Source organism: Python bivittatus, unplaced genomic scaffold, assembly GCF_059951505.1.
Source record: "Python bivittatus isolate LINGU-HERP-01145 unplaced genomic scaffold, Pbiv_v1 ctg000220_np1212, whole genome shotgun sequence".
In the NCBI taxonomy this organism is placed as follows: domain Eukaryota; kingdom Metazoa; phylum Chordata; class Lepidosauria; order Squamata; family Pythonidae; genus Python; species Python bivittatus.
Genome location: NW_028277048.1, coordinates 9,363,889 through 9,383,920, shown reverse-complemented (window position 1 = coordinate 9,383,920; position 20,032 = coordinate 9,363,889). Strand labels below are relative to the sequence as shown.

Genomic DNA, 20,032 nt, shown 5'->3' with positions numbered 1-20,032 from the left:
GATAAAAAAGACAATAAAAGTAAAATATAAATAAATAAAAATATGAGTAACAGGAAACAAAGAAAAACCCCAACAGAATTAGGAGTATGTAGAAATGTTTGCCATCTTAAGGAGAGATACAATGATTTTAAACATCCATATTCACTATTTTTGTCCAGAAGCACTTTTTCTACTTTCCACAAAAGTATTTGAGCAAATTGGATACCAGATATGGTAATCTGCATCAGTTTGATTATAACCCCTCCAATACAATCTAGAAAGGCTTTGATTGACATATCATCTTAAAAGGGTTCAGTTACATCAATGAATTACCTTATAGTCAGATCTCGAAGACTTGCTGATATTATTTTAAAGATAGATTTGTTTTACAAGAAGTCCGCATCTCAAATCCTTTCCCACTTCTTTGTAAAGACTTTGAAGGGAATCAGTTATATTTGATAAGAGTTTCACATGGTACTTTACTTGAGGTTTCTTTTAATGGAAATATTGATGTGGATTTACTGCATTCTTCAGATCTCTCAGAAGAAAAGGTTGAATACAGATGCAGGAGTAAATGAAAATATTTGTGGTCTTGATATGTAAGATTTAATAAGCATAAGACGACATGATCCAATATATCTCCTTTGGTTGGAATTTGTGAGACTTCAGCAAAGTACATTAATTAGGGAGAGCCATTTATCAATAATCAAGTTTCCAACTTTCAAAGTGCTCATGTGAAGGAAGCTCCAAATTGCGATCTAGTTTAGAATATTATCAGCTCTCTCGTGGGTTTTGTTTGTCTGTTTGTGCCTTCAAGTCAATCATAAGTCCACGCATTTTCTTGGCAACATTTTTCGGAAGTGGTTTTCCCTTGCCTCCTTCTGAAGGCTGAGACGGAAAGACTAGCCCAAAGTAACCCTTGCGCCTAAGGCAGGACTAGAACTTACACTCTCCTGGTTTCTTATTATTTCTGTATTATTTTGAATTATTCAATGAGTAAAAGGTAATAATAATGTCAGAAGCTGCACAAAACACATCGGACTCCAAAAGCGTGGGGAAAATGTTCTCCTGCCCCCTATAAATCTGAAACCTCTCTCTAACTTGCAGGGACAGACTCCTAAAAATTAAAGAAGGGACGTTACTCAACCGGGCTCGGCAGCTTCATCGTATTCTGCAACAAGCTAGGACAAAAGATGCTTGCCTGGCTTGTGTCTCACAGGCTGCGGTCGCACGATGGGGCTAGCTTACGGTTCCATGTGCTATCCGAGCCTGGGTTATGGGGCTAAAGGTCTCTCTTTACTCGACGGTTACCCGCGGCGCTCCTTGTGCGCAGGGCTGAGATAAGGAGGTAAAGCCGCCAGACGGGGCCGTCACATCGTTCGAGGCAGATTCTGCCCCCGCCGCCCCATCCCATCCCTTCCCTTCCCTTCCCTCCCCTCGATGAGTGGGTGGATCCCACTCTGATGTCATTTCCCGTGGAGTTCCCCTCCTCCACTGACCCCCTCTCTTCTCGAGCCGGAAAATGAAGCAATCCTCCGGGTGGATGTTTTCCTCTTGCCTTGGGAGGAGACGGCGCCGCTACTGATTTCTTCTGCGTCTTGGTCCGGAGCCCTCCTGCATCTCTTTTCCTCCGATTGCACCAGGCTCGGAGCCCGACCAGCTCTCGCCCCGTTAACTGCTGAGAGTCCCCGATTGCTTTCCAGGAAGCTCCAGTGGGGGTGGGTGGGGCGGGGGAATGATGTCCCATGACACGAGCGAGAGGCCCCCCAACCCAGAGCCGCCCCCCGCGACTGTCTACGTGCTAGTGGAGGACCCACGGTCGACGGACGCCCTCCAGCTGCTCAGGTGAGATGGGAGCCCCGCCTCCCCCACCGTTATTGGGGGCAGGACAGGAGGAATTGCCGTAGCGGGAATGGGGGTATTCCCTGAAGGGAGCTGAGTTGAGGAGAGAGTCCGCGTGGGGCCTCTCTCATTGCTCGGAGTGACGACCGGCACCTGAATAATTCAGAGCAGCTTCATTTGCACGAATGTAAATTCCTTCCTTGTTAGTTTCTAGCAGCCTCGTCAAACCTGGGTTCTCCGGATAATTGCCATTATCCCCATCCATCCGTCAAGGGGAGTGGGGTGGCGATGGGAGTTTTAAGGCGAGGTGTTCGGCAGAAGGTACCTTGTTGGGAAAGTCCACATTCTAGTCAGCTGGATTTGGACGCGTTGATGTGCCATCGTGTTATTCACTCGGAGGGAAACAAGATGGGCTGTGCTTGTGCATACGAAAGCTGGTTGAAAATGGATGTTTGGAGAAAAGGGCAAAGTGCTGAGAGGAGTGCCCTGGAGCTCTGGGGCGCCAGGATTTCTGATGGATTCTTTTCCCTCTCCCCTCACCCCCAAAAATGCAGAAGAGGAAGTATTAGAAAAAGAAAACAAAGTACGTGTGCATGTCTCTAATAAATGTTTCAGCATCAACCATTCAGTTAATTGGCAGAGTCCAGTTTTATGTGTTTTATAGAATGGTCTTGACTCTGACTCAGCTCATCTTGGTTTAGCAGAGTAGCTGAGCTTGAACATGAGAAACCTGGGATCTGTGAGGTCATAACAAGGGAAAGGGAAAGTACATCTGAGCAGGTGCCAAGGTTGTTATTCGCCTCCAGTTTTACTGAGTATTCAGTTTCCTATTTCCTCAAGTTTCTTGTGATCTAATAAAATGAAACACGCGGACAAGAGGAAAAGAAGAGCTCCTCTTAAAGGAACAGTGGGGAGAATCTAAGACAGCTGTTGAGTTGGAAAATCCAAGCTAGATAGAGATTTGACTCAGGGATATAAAAGCTCAGCGTATCCCAGCTGTTGGTGTTTTCCTAGCTCTGTGATTTGAATTTGCAGAAAATCACAACATCTATCTATGTTTGTCTATGTGGGAGAAGTGCCTTTATGATTCAGTTTCCTTCTGTTTTGCTGACTGCAGGGTCTCCCCCTGTGTTTAGTTTTCACTTCTGTTTTTCTTTTTTTAATTGCTGATCTCAACTTTTTCCTGAGTAAAGCCACAATCAACCTTAGGCTCACCTATTAATTGGCTTTAAAATTGTTTATGTATTTCACTTCTTCCCTGAACCAAAATGTCTTAGATGAGAAAACTTTTTCCCCCTTGAGATGTACACTTTTGATGTACCTGAGTTTATCAGGCAAAGTCATAGATTAAGAAGCTAGTTCTTGCAAGTTGTAAGAGTGGTCTGTAATAATTAAAACAAGTGAGGAGGGCAAGAATGGGAAATCTGTCTGTGGATCTCTGGACGTTACTGAATTATTTCCAGCAATCCTTGCTATTGCCCAGGTTTACTGGGGCTTCCTGAAGTAGTAGTCCTGTAACATTAAGAAGGCCATAATTTACTCATTCCTGGTCTAAAAAGTCAGAAATACTTGCATTCTATTTTCTGGCTTCCTAATCCCAGAAGCTCATTGCAACCTGTTTTGGGAATAATGGCTTTCCTACTCTCTGTGCACATAGCATTACAGTCTCCATCATTCCCAGTCATCAAAAACAAAATGATGAATGGGGAATGGAGTTGTAACGGGACACATCCAGAGCATGGCACACAGAGTAAAGTTAGCTTGCAATGTGAACATTCATGGCTGGCATAAATGCTGGCTGGCTGACCTGGTGAGATTTGACTGTTTCTTTCTAAGACTAATGTACAGCCATATGGGCATCATTTCCACGGCAACAATTTTCTTGGGAAATAAGTATAAGACTATATTATTGATTTAATGTAGTACTTCTTCTGTAGAGCTAATTGAGGTGGATGGGAAACCAGATGGGGCTCCCCCCAAATTACCCAGCAGGTTCCTGCATACTTCTGGAATTCTCTAAGTGAGCAAAAGTGCACAGGTTGCAAAACGGAAAGAGTAACAACCGTAACAATAATAGTGAGCTTTTTTGTGTGCATGTCTTCAAGTCAGTCCTGACTCCTGGTATCTGGGGCGCAAAAATGCATTCATTCATTCATTCATTCATTCATTCATTCATTCATTCATTCATTCATTGGATTTATTAATTTATTGGATTTAAAAATGGCTGTGGTATCAAAAGACAAAAAGAAAAACCCATGTATAAAGTACACAGTTTATATTGAGAACCTGATGGAAGGGGTTGCAGCTCAGGTGGGTGTACTCTATGAAATTAATGAAAAACGAAAATTAAAATCCTTTTTACCACGTGCAATGATGTTTTAGAAGGAAGGCAAGCAATGAGGACTTATTTCATCTGGTACAAAGGCCCCTCTCTAGTTAAATAAGGCTGACGTTAGGATTACAGAGAGAGGCTATTGATCTCTCTTGCACAGTACTATCTACATTGATTGGCAACAACTCTGCAAGGTTTCTGATTTGAGTCTCTGGTCAGCTCAGCTGCAGAGGCTGCAAATGGAAGCTGGGAGGGCCTGGATGTAAAATACGTCTTTTACCTTTTACCCCCTGTTGACATCCTGTTCTGGATTCTGATTCTCATAATTCCCAAGCAGCATATGTTCTTCTCAGCTGTATTCCCAGTATTTGGAATCTATTAAGATATGAATTGTGGATTGTTGACTCTTTTCTAGGCAGATAGGCTGTAGCTGGCACTGTAGCTGGTATATAGAGTAGTGGTAATGGGAAGGAATTACTCCCTCCAACACTAGAAGACCCCTGTACTTATAGCACTCCTGTATGAGGAGAAAATGCTCTGCAACCTGTTGAGCACTTTTCCCAGAGTGCCAGAGACATCGTTAATAAGTGCCTTGTTTGCTCATTCTTATCAGAGCAGGGAAAAAGCTGATTCAGAACAAGCATTTATTTTGTCCAGCTATGTGCACCACATCAGTATCAATATCTCACCTAGGCACTCAGAATGTGTAACTATATCTACTATTAAACATAATTTATTCAGGCCCATGCTTAGGAAAAAGCCTCTTTGATCAAGTAAGGACTTTCTCCTGAGTAAAATCTTACTGGGATCAATAATACTGCAGTCTCTGCTCCTTTATATACACTTGTTTGGAAACCAGTGTCAGCACATCTGGCAAGGATCGGACTGCCCAAATCCTTTGTAACATGTTTATATATTACTGCTTAATGAGGCATGTAAAGATCCAGTTGTGGGCTATATCGATAGTACAAGCTAAAAAGCCCCCTGAAAGTCCTTAACAATGCAGTCCTAATACATGTTTACTTGGAAGTGAAGTCCGAAGGTTAATGGGACTTTTTCCTGGGAAATATGTCCACATGCTGACATCCTGTTCTGGATTCTGATTCTCATAATTCCCAAGCAGCATATGTTCTTCTCAGCTGTATTCCCAGTATTTGGAATCTATTAAGATATGGATTGTGGATTGTTGACTCTTTTCTAGGCAGATAGGCAGACCAAAAAAGTCATTTTACAACACTGGGAGGAGTATACCCGATTGGCAGCAACAGATTGTTGAGCTGGGTTAGTCAATATTTGAACTTTTTCTTTTGGGAGGGAAAGGGGCAGGGAAGATGACTTCTTGGTAGCTTTTTGGGGGGAAATATTTTGTGTATAAAATAATTCCCCAAGCTGCCCCCCCCTTTTTAAAAAAAAAATCATGATCATGAATTTTGAGGGCTCCTGAGATTGTTAATACTATTGGATGTATACTTTTTCTCCTGGCAATTAGTTTGATATAATTGAATAACAATAATTCCAAGCCGGCCTATGCAAAGATTAGCATCGCAGTCTTACACAACTACGTGTTAATAGGCCACTCTGTCAGTATTAAGAGCCATCACAATCAGATGTTTCTCACCCTCCACTTTACATTATTTGAAGCCTTGCCTCTTCTGGACTTTTCATCTCCGATGTATAATCTGTTTCTCTACTAAAGAGTGCGAGTCGAAAATGCATCTCTCTAATGTTGATCCCCCCCGCAAGAAAAGAAGAATTACAGTCGGGAATCCTGGCGCGGCTCCTTTAAACTTAACGTTCCACGCCGAGAGGAAGGGCTTTGGCGAGCTGAAAGTAAGACTCCGGGGTGCCCCCTGGCGGCCTACAGGCGGCGGTGCCGCCGAGTGGCTTCTGCTCCTGTCTCCAAGCGCGTAATTTTTCCCCGGGCTTGCTATTAATAGCTCCAAAACAAGGGCGCGTTTGTAGATGCGCAGCGAGGATTTGTGTCTTCTTACGCGGATCAAGGGAGAGGGAAGGGGGCGGAGCCCCTGGGCTACTTTGTAGGGACGCGCTTCGGGGGTCTGGCGAAGCGGCGTGCGTAGACCTGCCGGGTGCTTTCCTCTCCACGCGTTCAGCGATGCCGGGTTGAGATGCTTCTCCAAAATGGCCCGCACCAGGAAATGTAACAAGCACTTTGCAGAGGCCTAAAGTGGGGCAGGAAGTCGGAGGCGCGCTGGAATCGCCCGGCGCGCAGAGCGAACCCGGGAGCGAGGATCGCGAAAGGGGGATCGCCAAATTGCCGGCCCTGATGCCCCGGCGCTCGCGGGGGGCCGGTTCTGTGGCGCAGCCCAGGGCAGAGGCAGGGCTACGAGAAGAGTCCGGCTGGAGAGGAGGAGGTGAGCGAGTTCCGGGCCTTATCTTGGTTCTCACGGCTTAGGAAACTCTCTCTCTCTCTTCCCCCCCCGCCCCCGCCCCACATCTCGTCGTTACCTGCTCCCTTGAGAGAAAGCGAGGAAATTCCGGGTTTAGGAGTTGCGGGTGAGGATTTCTGTTTTTCTTCCGAAATCTTGGGAGCAAAAGGGAAGCAACAATAATCTCAGTTCCCCGTTCCCGGATGCCTAAACTTAGACGAAAGTACCAAAGACACAGCGTGGCATTTGACAAACGTTTCTAGGTTTTGCACGGGATTTTTTTCCTAACGTGTACACTACAGCTGCTTACAGCTGCTTCGAAATAGACCTCCTTCGTTTCGGGGCAGTTCAGTTCTGAAGCCGATGCGCCCAAGACTGCGAGGTGGTTGAGCATGTTCTCTCTCCCACCTCCCCGTCTCTTGAATATAGACAAGGAAATTTGCTGTTTTCAACAAGGGTTTGTTGATCTTGTGTCGGTATTGTCTCCATAGATGATAATTTTGCTGGGGAGTGTAATTCGAAGTTCAATGAAATGTCCTCCTTAGGAATTATATCTGAACTCACTAGGGCTTACCTGAGACTAGCTTTACCCCCCACCCCTTCAATAATAACTAGCTTTACCGCCACCACCCCATTCAATAATATGGGGAGAATGATAAAGCAGCCTTCATCCTAATGTCTTCTAGATCTGTTGGGGCTTCAGTACTTGTCACCCCAGACAGCTAGGGTGGGGATGATGGGGACTGAATCTTAACATGCTTCTGGGAAGGTTGGTGAAGCTATGGAAATGATTGATCGATTGATTATGTGTCATTAAGTTGACGTCAATTCTCAGTGACCACATAGATTTTCTCCAGGACGAATGGAAATTATTGCAACGATATTAAAACTATGCATGGAAAACATTTCAACTGCTCAGAAGTGCTGTATGTTAATGTTTTTTCATGTTGAGCAATTCAATAACCATCTGATTGATTCTCTGTATTGCTGTTGACATAGATGAGATGAGTTCGTTTCTGGCAGGGGTGAGATGGATCTATGTACAAGTTCATAAAATAAAAGCTGTATTTGGTGAGAAAAGCAAATTCCTGTTAACTGTATTGCTTGTTATTATACAGAAATAGTGTCACTGTTTATTTAAACGTTAGCTCATGTGGATATTAATTTTGCTTTTCCAGTTCATATATCTGATAACTTGCCCAATTCAATGGGACAGTAGACATTTCATTTAAATCAAAGAGGCAATTCCAGATAGGAGTTTTCAGAGGTGGAAGGTGAAGGGAATTTTTATTTGCCAAGTTCTCTGTAGCATTGTTTCTTTACCTGTCTGCCTTGGCAGTAGAAGTAATCAGAAGGATATCTTTGCTGAAGTACAAACTTTGTAGAGAGGGAGTTACCTGTTTCACGTATCTTTTATCTCTCTAGTGTGTCTTGTGGATTAGTGAGTCTCTAATTGTTGAGTAAATGTGAGGGAGTTTGTAAGTGTATTTGGATGGGCGTGAGAGAGACTGCCTGTAAAACTAGGATAACTGTCTGGAGTTGTGGTTTTTATGTTGGAATGTGTTTCAGGGGAGGATTAAGGTTCTATTCACACATATACATCATGGAGAGAAACTCACTGAAAACAGGGAGGCATTCTTTGGAATATAAAAGTATTAGACTGTGCTTGAAGTCTATATTTTCTTTTATTTTCCATTATACTGTTTTATATTTTTTAAAGAATATGAAAGTTAGGTGATACAAATAGAAGAATCAAGTATGGATGATGAAATATAGGCAGATCAACAACAAATCTGAATTAGCAAAACCCTAAATATTGGAAGTTTATGATATTACAAGATTCTTCATATACATTTTATCATGTTGAATTTTGAGCTAAAATGCTTGGTTAACACAGTTCAAATAATGAAAGACTGTAGGTCACAAACAATATATTAAATCAATATTGTAAACTGCACATCAAATTAAAATATAAACTCTACAATCCAAATTTTGGATACGGCACAATTTCCTGTATGAGGTTGTAGTCCAAGAATGATTTTCAGTTAGAATCACATTCTGTGTCAGATTTACTTTTTAAATACAAAGGTATTCTAGACATTGAGGCATAACCCCACAATTTAAATAGCCATTCTTCCAAAGAAGGAATCAGATAACTTTTCCAATAAAAGGCATATAAAATCCTTGCAACTGTTAACATATTAGATATATTTTCAAGTAATTATATGAAAAATGTATCATTTCTCTTTAAAAATGCTGTTTGTTTAGGAACAGTTTAAATTGATCAAAAAAACTTAATTAACCACTGCACCCATAATAATGAAAATATTTATGTAAAGCATTTCATGTGATGAAATGCATTCATGAATGGCTTAAGAAAGGCATGTATATGATATTGTCTACATTTTTATTTCTGTATTTGGGAAAGAATACAGAGAGAATTAACTATTGGATTGTTCTGAGTTATTACACCACACCAACTCTCTAGGAAGTCTCGGTAAATGAAATATTCAGGAAACTCACACAGACCAAAACCTGATCATCTTCTACAGATCTAGGCAGGCATTGTTGTTCTTGTGCCAGAGGTACGCACTGATGGCAAATGCTAAAAGCAGGTGGCAGCTGTGGCTGTGACTGCCTTTACACAGCTCCATCCTGTGCATTACTTATGACCATTCCTAGGTCAGGAGGTCCTGCTCATGGTCACTCATGCCTTGGTCACTTCTTGGTTGGGCTGTTACAAGGACTGCCATCAAGACAACTCAGATGTTGTTGCTGGTCCAGAATGCAAGTGCCTGAGTAGTTAAGAAGGCATCTCATTTTGCTTGGATAACACTTCTACTTCAGACGCTGCACTGGTTATTGATTGGCTTCCAGGTGGAATTCAAGATTGTTAACTTTAAAGCTTTATGTGGTTCAAGTTCTGGACATCTGTGGGATCACCTGCTCCAGTAAGATAGAGAAGGGAGGGCTCTGTGGGTCCCCCCTCTGAAAGTGTGTTACCACGAGGGGCCATAGAGATACCGTTTTCCATTGCTGTGCTCTCTTCTCTGGCATGATATTTCTCATGGGATCACGTTCTCCCCTTTGTTGTTGCCATTTAAAAGGCCATTAAAACCTAACGTTTCCAGGAAACTTCTGGGGTGTGACTGAGAGTTGGGTCTCCACTTGCAGTAAGTGGTGATTAATTATTTTGGATGAGTTTTCCTCAGCATGTTACATGTTTGATTTATATTTTTTGCTATTCTTTATATTTTAAATGTTGGATTTGGTTAACTAACCAAATAAATAAAAATGATGCCTTTATCACATAAGATAATCTGTGCACTAGTCTGGCAGATTGGTGAGACGTTCTGCATAGCTATTATGCTGTGGCAGAGGGTTCCCTGTGGATTCAGATGAATGTTAAGGATAAGGGACTGGGAAATGTTTGTTGTGCACTGGCTGTTCAATCAGTTAGTACTTTGTGGACTTTGTGGCTAATAGTGATACACGTGTAGCATGATTAATAATAATGTGCAGCTCCTGTGATGCTTTTAGGGGTATTTTCAGGAATAAGAAATAGGAGCCACAACAAACTGATGCCATATTTACAGTGTTAAGAAAGAGGCCACCATGTTCTCTTCTGCAGTGGTCCATTTCCATCCTCTTCCTCTTATATTACCAAATGGACATTCAGCATTTTTCATCCACTGAGCATGCCTTGTCACCTTGGGGGTCTTCCTTACAGTCCTGGTAACATATGTTCTGCCAGTACTTGAGTCAGCAGAAAAGGATGACAGCATAACGTGCATTGCTCCGAAGGCTGAGTCCTATTCTGCCTCAGTAATGAGGCCAGTTTGGGGTGCTGCCCTTACAATTTTACTGCAGGACAATTTAAGGGCAGCAGCTGGTAGATTCCTGCAGCTTTGTTCACTCTCCTACCCAGTGTCACTTGCTGGTGAGAAAACCAGCTCTCCTTAATGTATAGCAGGTGGAATGACTATAGTGGGTGCCTGGAACAGAGGTTTTAGTGGCCTTTCAAGTAGTCCGTGTGTCAGGTCACCAATGTGGAGGTGCTTCAAGTCAGTGGCTTGTCACTTGGGCTGTCTTTTGGACATGGGACCAAAAATAGTCAAGCTGACAGGTTGCAGGCACAGAGGAGTGATGGGTGAAGCAGGAAAGAGCTGTCCGAACACATTGATAGTGTTTCCTCCCATTTTACTCCATGCTGTGCCTGTGACCTCTTAGGCTATTTGTTAACATGGGTCTGGTACTCTTCTATTCAAAGGTAACCCAAGGGAGGTCTCAGAGGAGGAGTTGCATGGAGCAGGAGCTTTAAGGAAGAGCCCTTCCACTTCATCCAGCTCTCCTCCACCATGCCAATCGCTTTTTGGTTGCTTGTTTGGGAATTCTCAGAAATGATAAAAGTAATATAACCCTTAACAAGTAAAGGCATGCAAAACCGCTCTGTGCTGTCCCTGGGACCTGTCTGCCAGACTGGGTCCTAGACGTGCTCAGATGAAATTCAGTAGTTATTTGCACTGACATCTTAGCCAAGGTAGAATGACCAAAAAGGCTGTCTCCCAGGTGAGGACATTGATGGATATCATCTATCTGATGGGTTTGAAAGGAGCAATCATTAAAGTCCTTAGAACCAATGACAGTCTCATGAACAGACATGATAAATCAGAAGGAGTGAGAGTAGTCTTCTAGCTCTATAAAATGACAGAGGTAGGTGGCCAGAGAGGAAGTTATCTCGCCTATCCAGGAGGACAATGATTCAGGTTGTATTTTGCACCTCTCCTCAAGGGCATGTCAAGATCTTCCTGGTAGCTGGGTGCCTGGAGGTCAAGATGATTTCCATTATAGGTCCTTGAAGGCTACAGCTCAAGAGATATTCCCATTCAGTTGACAAGCACATAGTTATAGTCAGTGTGGGTGTAGAATCCAGCCTTATGAAGGATGTGTAGACATTTCAAGAGCTGCTCTCTCACTCATCTCTACTAGAGTGGAAAACTGTGGTGACATGAGCCAGAATGGGGACACTAAAACCACCCTTTCCTGGCACATCTCAACCTTCCACACTGCTTTGGATAGTGCTGGCAGCAGAGCAGTCTTTCCAGCTCAGTCATGCTAATGTCCAGTGAGTACGTTATTGCTTCTTTCAAACTGAACTGCTTCTCTGTGTTTGAGATGTGAGATGGCAGGAACTTGTTCCTTAGTTTTCCTGTGAATTCCAGAGCATCCTCTCATCAGATCATCCCCAGTGGCCATCTGACCTTGTGGTGGGTATTCCTAAGTGTGCTAGAAATGTTGCAGTGACCAGGAAGGTGGCATCAATTTGAGGGGTAAATGCTTTACTTGCCAAAAGGCCCAGATTTCCAATCTTCCTGGAAGGTGCCAAGGACTGAATTCCTGAGCTCAGTGGAGAGGAACTCCAGGTCTGGCTGACCATTAGTGAGCTGATGAGACAAGTGGTTTACCTTAGAATCAGCGGGTTTATTATGTTCTTGGAATAAAGTTAGTTGCAATCTATGAAAATCTCTGCTACTCAGATGAAGTAGGCTCTAGTTCACATAATCATTTGCCAGGATAAATATGTTCGTCTCTAAGGTGCCATTTCACTGTTTATGTATGTCTTGACTGCTCTCCAGCCATGCTTGTCAAAGCACTGTAAATATAGAACAGGGATTCCCACCTTTTGGGCATATGGAATTTGGAGGCACAGTCACAAAATGGCTACTATGAATTGTTCAGTGAGTCACAAAACATGCTTTTCAGAGAAAGAGAGAGGCAATGGAAACAGAAACATTTGGAGTGCACGATCTTCTCCTTTCTTCAAGATCACCCTCCAACTGTCTACCCCTTTTTTTCTCCCTCCCCAGTATTCACTCCTCCAGTTCTTACACCCCAATAGTTTTCATGCTCTCATTTCCACACACCATTTCCCAGCTATCTCTCCCTAATACCTCCCACTTGCTCCAGTCTACCTATTTCTCTTCTTTTCATGTAAGATCTTCCCAGGCCTGGTTTTCTCACTTCATCTTCCTATCCTGTTTGGTTGTTCCCACGGGTCTCTCTGTTTCTTCCTTCAAGGTCATCTCCACCCCACCACCCCACCACATTTAAGAGCCTCTACTCTTCTATCTCTTGCTTCTTTTTCTCCCCCCCCCCCCATTTCTGGTTATCCAAGGTTTAAAAAAATATATATATAAAAGTACTACTATATCACAGTTTCAGCAAACTACTTTGTCGGCACAGAACATATGTACAAACACTGTGCCACGTTGCCTGATGTGGAACACCAGATAATATTTTGTCAGGAAGACAGGACAGTTTGCATCGATGTCTCTATCTGGAGTCTTGCTAGCAGGGCTTCCATACCTGACTTGAATGAATGGGCAGGGTTAAATCCACATATACTGTGTACTGTTTTGTAGGTACTTGATCCCAAGCTGTAAAAGGCTGTACTGTATAGATCGAAACCAGCATTTTGAATTATGCTCGGAAATGACTTCTGTTGTTTTAATGCTAAAGTTAATTCTTGCCCTTCACATGGTGGTAAAATGCCACGGGAGTCTTATCATTTCAGCTATCGGTTTTATTATCTCACCAGCAGTTGTTGAGTGTTCAGTCCAATCTATGGCCCAAGAGTAATAGCCAGGCTGAATCAAGGAATCCTTGATTCAAATGTTGCCTTTGGCTCTTTGTACCTTTGCCCCACCCAGCCCCAGGATCTTTCTCCTTAAGTAACTTTCAGGAGTGCTGCAAGGATGACACCGTGAAGTTTTTGGAAACTTGGGTTTGAAAGGTTAAGCTAGGTTTTTGGTAAAGTTGTGAAAAGTTGTTAAGAGTAGGATGAAATCAGGCCTATTAAATCATTTAGAAGAAAGCCAAGCCTAGCCCTGTAACTCAGGGATTTCATCCACTTGTTTGTCTGCTAGAAGACTACAAATGCTGCTCCTTTCCTACAGATTCAGGCGCTGATACAGCCATTTCTTTTGTGGTTGTGCAGAGCTCTTTCACAGCAACCTTTTTCACTTCTTCAAATTTGGCTCTTGGAAGAAAGGCGGCCTCTTGTCATGCTGGTAGCACAATTTCTTCTCTCTGGATTAGGAATCTCCATTTTCACTTCCACCATGTTTGGCTCGAAACGGTTGCCTTAAATTCCACCAAAGTTCTAAATTCTGCCTTAGTTTTGTGCTTTGTTAGGATGGCCTCGCAGCTCAGTCTTAGACGGGATATTACTTGTCTTCTTGCCTGCCTCTCTGGCCAATTTTCTGTCCCTGGGGAGGGCAACAGCGAGAAAAGTTCCCCTGAGGGCTCTGTAGTATCTCTAAATGAGATCCAAACGTGATTTAGCATTAGGGCAGGACAATGCAGGTCAGCCTTCCCCAACGGAGACACCAGAATTTCCAGATACATGGGCTCTTTATTTCTAGGGCCAAGGTAGAGAGATGTGGCCTTTGGGAGATGGACTTGGTGGATTCAGGCAACCGGATGGTTTACAACCCACAATGATATGCATAATCACCATTGTGCTGGAACTCTGGTGACCGACCTCAGGGTTCCTCAACCTCAGCAACTTTAAGATGGGCGGGCTTCAATGGCTGGGGAATTCTGGGAGTTGAAGTCCACCCATCTTAAAGTGGCTGAGGTTGAGGAACCCTGACCTACCTTATTCCTCAGATCAGAAGCCTATTTAGCTGAATAAGGTGCCTTTGCAGAGGTTTACCAGACATTTCTGCAAAGGGAAAGAAAGAAAAAAGAAAAGAAAAGAAAAGAAAAGAAAAGAAAGAGCCAGCCAGCCAGCCAGCCAGCCAGCCCATGGATTGTCCCTAGAATATGGTAATTGGAAATACACTAGTTTTGTATAAGAAGCTGCCCTGATAAGAAGCTGAAAAGCCAGTCTGGGTCTCTCTTAAAGTATCTGAACAGGGTCTTCACTTCTCATGACAATTTCTCATTTCTGGTTTTTTGTTTGCACTCTTTATCATCTTATGTACTTTTACCAATTTCCTTAGTTGTTGCTTTAAATTAACGAGCTGTGTCTTCACCAAGAAGACCGGCTGTCACCACCCACCATACACCCACATTACCCTTCTACTAGCTCTTTTCTGTATCTTCTCCAGCTGTCGATTAAACGTTTTAAAATGGACTATTCTGGATATGTGCATGTTATACATTGAAGGTTTCATGCTTTCTATGAGTAGAGAGTAAGGAAGATGACCTTGATGGAGATATGCAGGAACCATTATCTAGGCAAAGAGGCGGAAACGTTTTTTTTAGGTTCAGAACAGTGATAACATTCAGAAGCAGTTCAGGAAGACGCCTCCCTAATTCACTAAGCATGAGGAGGAGGAGGAGGAGGAGGCGGTGGCAGCAGCAGCAGCAGCGACACAATCAGACTTGTAAGATTCTGTTATTTTAGCCTATCTCAGTAAAGGTAGTTTTAGCCTTCCTGGAGCTGATTTAATGTTCTGGTCTACCTAGTGGGGCTGAACTAGGGTCATAACTTCCAGAGATAGTCACATCCACTCCCTCTATCCATAACATGGTCTATGAAAACATAACTGAGATTTTGCTATTAATAAATATTTGTGGACTATTTTAAATCTCTTTGTTAATAACTTGTGTGCTAAGAGTAATGTGTGCTAATAATAACAATTAACTCAGAGGCAGCGTGCTGTAATCGATAAGCTCTTGGGCTGGCACCAGGGAGACATCGATTCTGGTCCACCCTCAGCCATGAAAGCTCACTGGTTGACTTTGGGCCAATTGTTCCCTCTCAGCGCAACCTACCTCACAGGGTTATTGTTACAGAAAAAAGCAGAAAGAAAGAATGCCGTGCCCACAACCCTGAGCTCCTAAATGAAAGGCAGGATATAAGGTTAATGAAAGTATAAAATAAATAATTGTTGCGGTGATTGAATCAGTAAGCTTTCCAATCATCTGGGATTTTTCAAATATCAACAGGCTGTTTATTTGAATAGCTGCAGGCAAAGAACTTGGGTGATCAAGTTGACATGTAGATTTCTCAGAATCAGATCTTTGGTTAGACAGAATGAATCAGACTCATCATGCAGCTGGCTTGGAAGTCAGGGCTGTTGGATCCTCTCATTTGCCCTCTCTCAGCTGTCCCCAGATGTAGTGAAAGATGTGGTCCCCTTGCTAATGTTAAAGTAAACTTTAGCCACTAATCCAGTTTTTATGTGTACTCAGAATGGGATTTGAATGTCTTAAGTAGCAAAACATGTAAGGACGAACCCTGGAAACTTACAAAACAGGCAACAGTGGCTAAGTTGGTCATGAGAAAAACATTACCCAGAATTCATAATAATATGTTTATTAGATTATTTGAAGGATTACAAAACAATGTGCAAGCTTCTGGATTTCAAAGAATTCTATAACTGACCAGATAGTTAAGAAATTGCAGGAGGGGCCAAGGAAAGGAAAGAAAATGTGCTTAGTATTTCTTCACCAGGTTCCAGTTTGAGTAATCTGGGAGATGTTAACTGGATGTAATCAGATACAGAATTGTGTTAATGTTGCACTAAAGTCTTGCCAAATCATGCAGACAAAAAGAAACATTCAAAGAATTGTCAGTCCCTTATTCTTGGAAGTAAAACATCCTGGTGTTAAAAGTCAAAATACTTTCCATCTTTGTGAAATATGCAAGTCCCAAGTATGAAACTCCTTAGTAAGCTATATGAACTGGTATCTTCTTCAAAATTTAGAAATCATGTTTGGGAAGTAAAAACATTTTCTCTGACCACATTTGGTAAACCATATTCTCCCTGCAATCTATGTTGATGACCTTAGATTTGAGATCAATATGTACATTTCAGATCCAAAAGTTTATGAATAAGTAGCTTAGTACAGGATTTGAATCTGGCATCTGCAAATGATTGGCAACCTCTGATTTTTCTACTCAGCCCCTGGAAACTGGAGAAATATCGTACCATTGCTCCACTTGCATTTCTGCTACATCCATTTCATTGTGGGAAATTTCCCTACATTTTCCCCTGTCCATGTTTATGGAAGGACAAGAGGCCCCAGACTTGCAGATACAAAGAATCCTTCTTACTTATTCAGAGTCTGGGGATAGTTGCCAGGTAAAAAAGATGCCAAGAAAGTGGAAAGTTGCAAGCGTTGTTATAGCTTACCAACTGTTACAGACTATTAAAGTCTGGTTTGCTTGCTAAAGAAAATGAAAATGGCCAGCAACAAGATTGACTGTTAAAATCAGCTGTTACCCCTCAAATAAGCAACAAACAATAACCAATAGCAAATAACAAGAGCAATAAAAAATCTCAAGTTTGTAAATTGATTATAATGGCTGGCCAGCTGACATAGTTCATGAAAATACTAAAAGCAGAAAGGAAGCTCTTCTGTTTCTTGAAAATGATACTGCTCTATCATATCACCAGCAAGAAACACAACATGATACCTAAGCAGATAAACAGATCAGTAAGGAATTCACTCAACAAAGCTAAGTTTTTACATGCATTTAACAGTTTTGGGTTGTCTCTGTGGAGGGTATTCCTTAGGCAGTGTTTCTCAACCTTGGCAACTTTAAGATGTGTGGACTTCAACTCCCAGAATTCCCCAGCTAGCATGGCTGGCTGGGGAATTCTGGGAGTTGAAGTCCACAGTCTTAAAATTGCCACGGTTGAGAAACATTGTCTTTAGGGTTGGAGCCCTGTTTTGGGAGGCATTGAACCTCAGCTGGTAAAGGAATGAAGAGTCCAGCTCTGACATTGACAACTGGACATGGGGGAGGAATATAGATATAAGGGAAGTATATCTTAAAGATGTAGAGTCTGAAGCCAAGAATAGCTTTCAAAATAAGAATTTGAAACTGGAAGCAAACCGGTGACCAGTATAGACTGAACAAGGCTGGAATAATACTCAGTGATCTGTCCCAGATAACAGAGGAGCCGTTAGCTTCTGAAGACTAAAGGACACTTTTAAGGGTAGTCTCATGTAGTGTGTGTTATAGTAGTCCATTTCTACAGCTATTAAAGAACGGGTGGCCTTGGCAGGTCTGATTTCTCTAAGAATGGATGCCGCAGGTTTATTAGGCAAACCTTGATGTCTCCCGTTACATAGAGAATGGCTTAGAGGAGCCTAGTCTCAGTTTATGGGCTGAGATAAGTCTTAACTGTTCAAAGAGAAATAAGCATTGTGTCTTAATCCTGGTCTGTCTTTTCAAACAGCCTCAGCTCTGCGCCCCCAGAGTCTGGGATCGTGGCCGACATTGACTTGGAGAACATCCTCTCTCTGAGCAGCGAGAGCTTCTACGAACTCAAGAGCCAACCTATTGGTGTCAGGTAGGAAGAGAGAAGGGTAGCTGTCATTGGGCAACGGTTCTGTGAGGCTGTTGTCCTTCTGCTTCTCAGTTCCTAGGGTGGTGGGATAAGGAAAAGAGAAGGAGACTTTCTGAATATTCCAAGATCAAATGATACTCTTGAGAGGATTTTCCTTAGTTTTTCAACTGTAGTTCATTCATTCTTCTAGCACACTTTATCCTGTCACTTGCAGGTAGATAGATTACACAACCCTTCAGTTCCAGGCGTTCAAGATAATATATTTAACTGAATCAGAAATTTATCATTGGCCTCCTCAGGTCTTATTTTATTTTCTGCTGAATACCAGAGAACCCTGAGGTAGTTTAAACAGTGGCTTTTATACATGGGATTTTAGATTGTTACCTGAAAGAAAAAGGAAGGGAGGTAAGGTGATTCAAGGCTAAGCTAAATAATATAGCTTGTTTCCTTTGTTAATCTCTCTCATAGGCCAAAATTGCTGTCACACATTTTTTTTCTAATGCTTGTACACATATACAGTATGCACATAAAATTAAAAAAAACTGGATGCTTCCATTGACATAGCAGGCCTTTGCCTAGCTCATAAACATATAACCTTTTCATCTACAGGTAGTCCTCGCTTAATGACTGTTCACTTAATAACAGTTCAAAGTTACGATGGCCTCATAAAAAGTGCTTTACAACCTGTCGCATTTACAACCGTCGCAAACCATCGCACCCCCCCACAGTCACACAATCATAATTTGCAACCTTTTATGATGGTCATTAAGTGAATCACATGGTTGTTAAGTGAATCATGTAGTTGCTAAGTGAATTCTGGCAAAAATGTTCATTGGGGAGCTGAATTCACGTAACCATGTGATTCATTTAACCATGTGATTTACTTAATGACCATCATAAGAATGGTCATAAAATCGGGTCTGGTCACGTGGTGACTTGCTTAACGACCACTCCACTTAACAACTAATTTTCCAGTCCCTGTTGTGGTTGTTAAGCGAGCACTACCGATATTTTAAAAATAAGACCTTATTCCCCCACCCATTAAAATGGGACTGGTCAAACATTCTTAAATTGAGCTAGAGTCAGTTTCCCAAATGATCCCTTCTAATTAAGTGAATTTCTCCCCTTGTAGTATATTGAATTTCCCCAAATTTGTAGCAAGTAGCCATGGTGGTTTAGAACAGGATGCTTTTCTGTCCTTCATCTGCTTTTTTCCTCAAGCTCTGTCCCCAGTTGAGTTATCTTTGTTTAAAGGCACATGAACATTTCTTTAGACTGCAGCACACTAACATCATGAAGCATTTTACAACAGTAATTGTTGCAAGATTGTGATGTAAGAATTATGCTGAAGGTTGGATAGCTGAGCTTTGGTCAAAGAAACTGGTGGTGTGGTGATTGTTCCTTGACCCATGTTAACTTCTGGACTTAGTGAAACAGTCAGTCTTTTAATGCAGTGCAAACAGTGGGAAGGAAAACAATCCAGACAAGGGAAATTCCATATTCCGTGAACTTGTTGCTGATGTGTCCCAGGTGTCTAGCTTTGCAAACCACACAATGTGCTATTGGATTCTCCAGTCCAAAGCAAAGTTACCCTACAGGTTTGTACCAAATGCCAAAATACCTTTAGATGGTGTATCATGTTATACTTTATCCCAGCTTCACAGCACATATCCGTATACCAAATACAATGTGCAGTATTTACAGGCAAAGTTCCTTCAGATTCCTACACAGGAATTTTTGGATTCTTTTTTTTTTTTTTTTTTGCCTCTTGTTGATAGAGAACTGCTTTCTATGTAGGGCTCTCCGAAAAGATAGGACACCATGAAGAGTAAGGTAAGGAAAGGACTTTGACCTGAGGAAATTATAGTAAGCAGGAGGGAGATGAGATCCCAGAGAGGAATATTGAGTCAATAAATTCATTTATTTTATTTTAAGCAAAGGGGGATCTAGAATATTTCTTCACTTAAAGTAACTGGAATTTTAACATTTTGCAGCGTGTTGTGTGTGCGTACACACTTTAAAAGAGAGTCAGGAAAGGGTGAAGGAGAGCAAATTGGAGACTCTGTTTAAGAAATGGTGGTGACTGAGTAAAGATATCCCTCCAAACAGGAATTTGACCCCTCAGCCACTCTGGCTGCTGATCAGCTTTAACAGGAAATACTGTATCTAAACCCTCGGGC

At 42.2% G+C, this 20,032-nt stretch overlaps 1 protein-coding gene across 3 annotated transcripts in view; it reads left to right on the top strand.

The window, feature by feature from the left end:
• The first annotated feature begins 1,454 nt into the window (after window positions 1-1,454).
• The window catches only part of TFE3 (transcription factor binding to IGHM enhancer 3), a 32,288-nt gene continuing 13,710 nt past the window's right edge, over window positions 1,455-20,032 (top strand). The window contains exons 1-2 of one of the 3 annotated variants that reach the window (XM_007428701.4): window positions 1,455-1,824; window positions 17,742-17,855. In XM_007428701.4, the coding sequence (XP_007428763.1) occupies window positions 1,715-1,824; window positions 17,742-17,855 (224 nt within the window). In that variant the 5' untranslated portion in view covers window positions 1,455-1,714. Of the gene's footprint in view, window positions 1,825-6,338; window positions 6,526-6,648; window positions 6,668-17,741; window positions 17,856-20,032 lie in introns of those variants that run through there. The other 2 variants (XM_007428702.4, XM_088137830.1) reach the window with 2 other exon arrangements.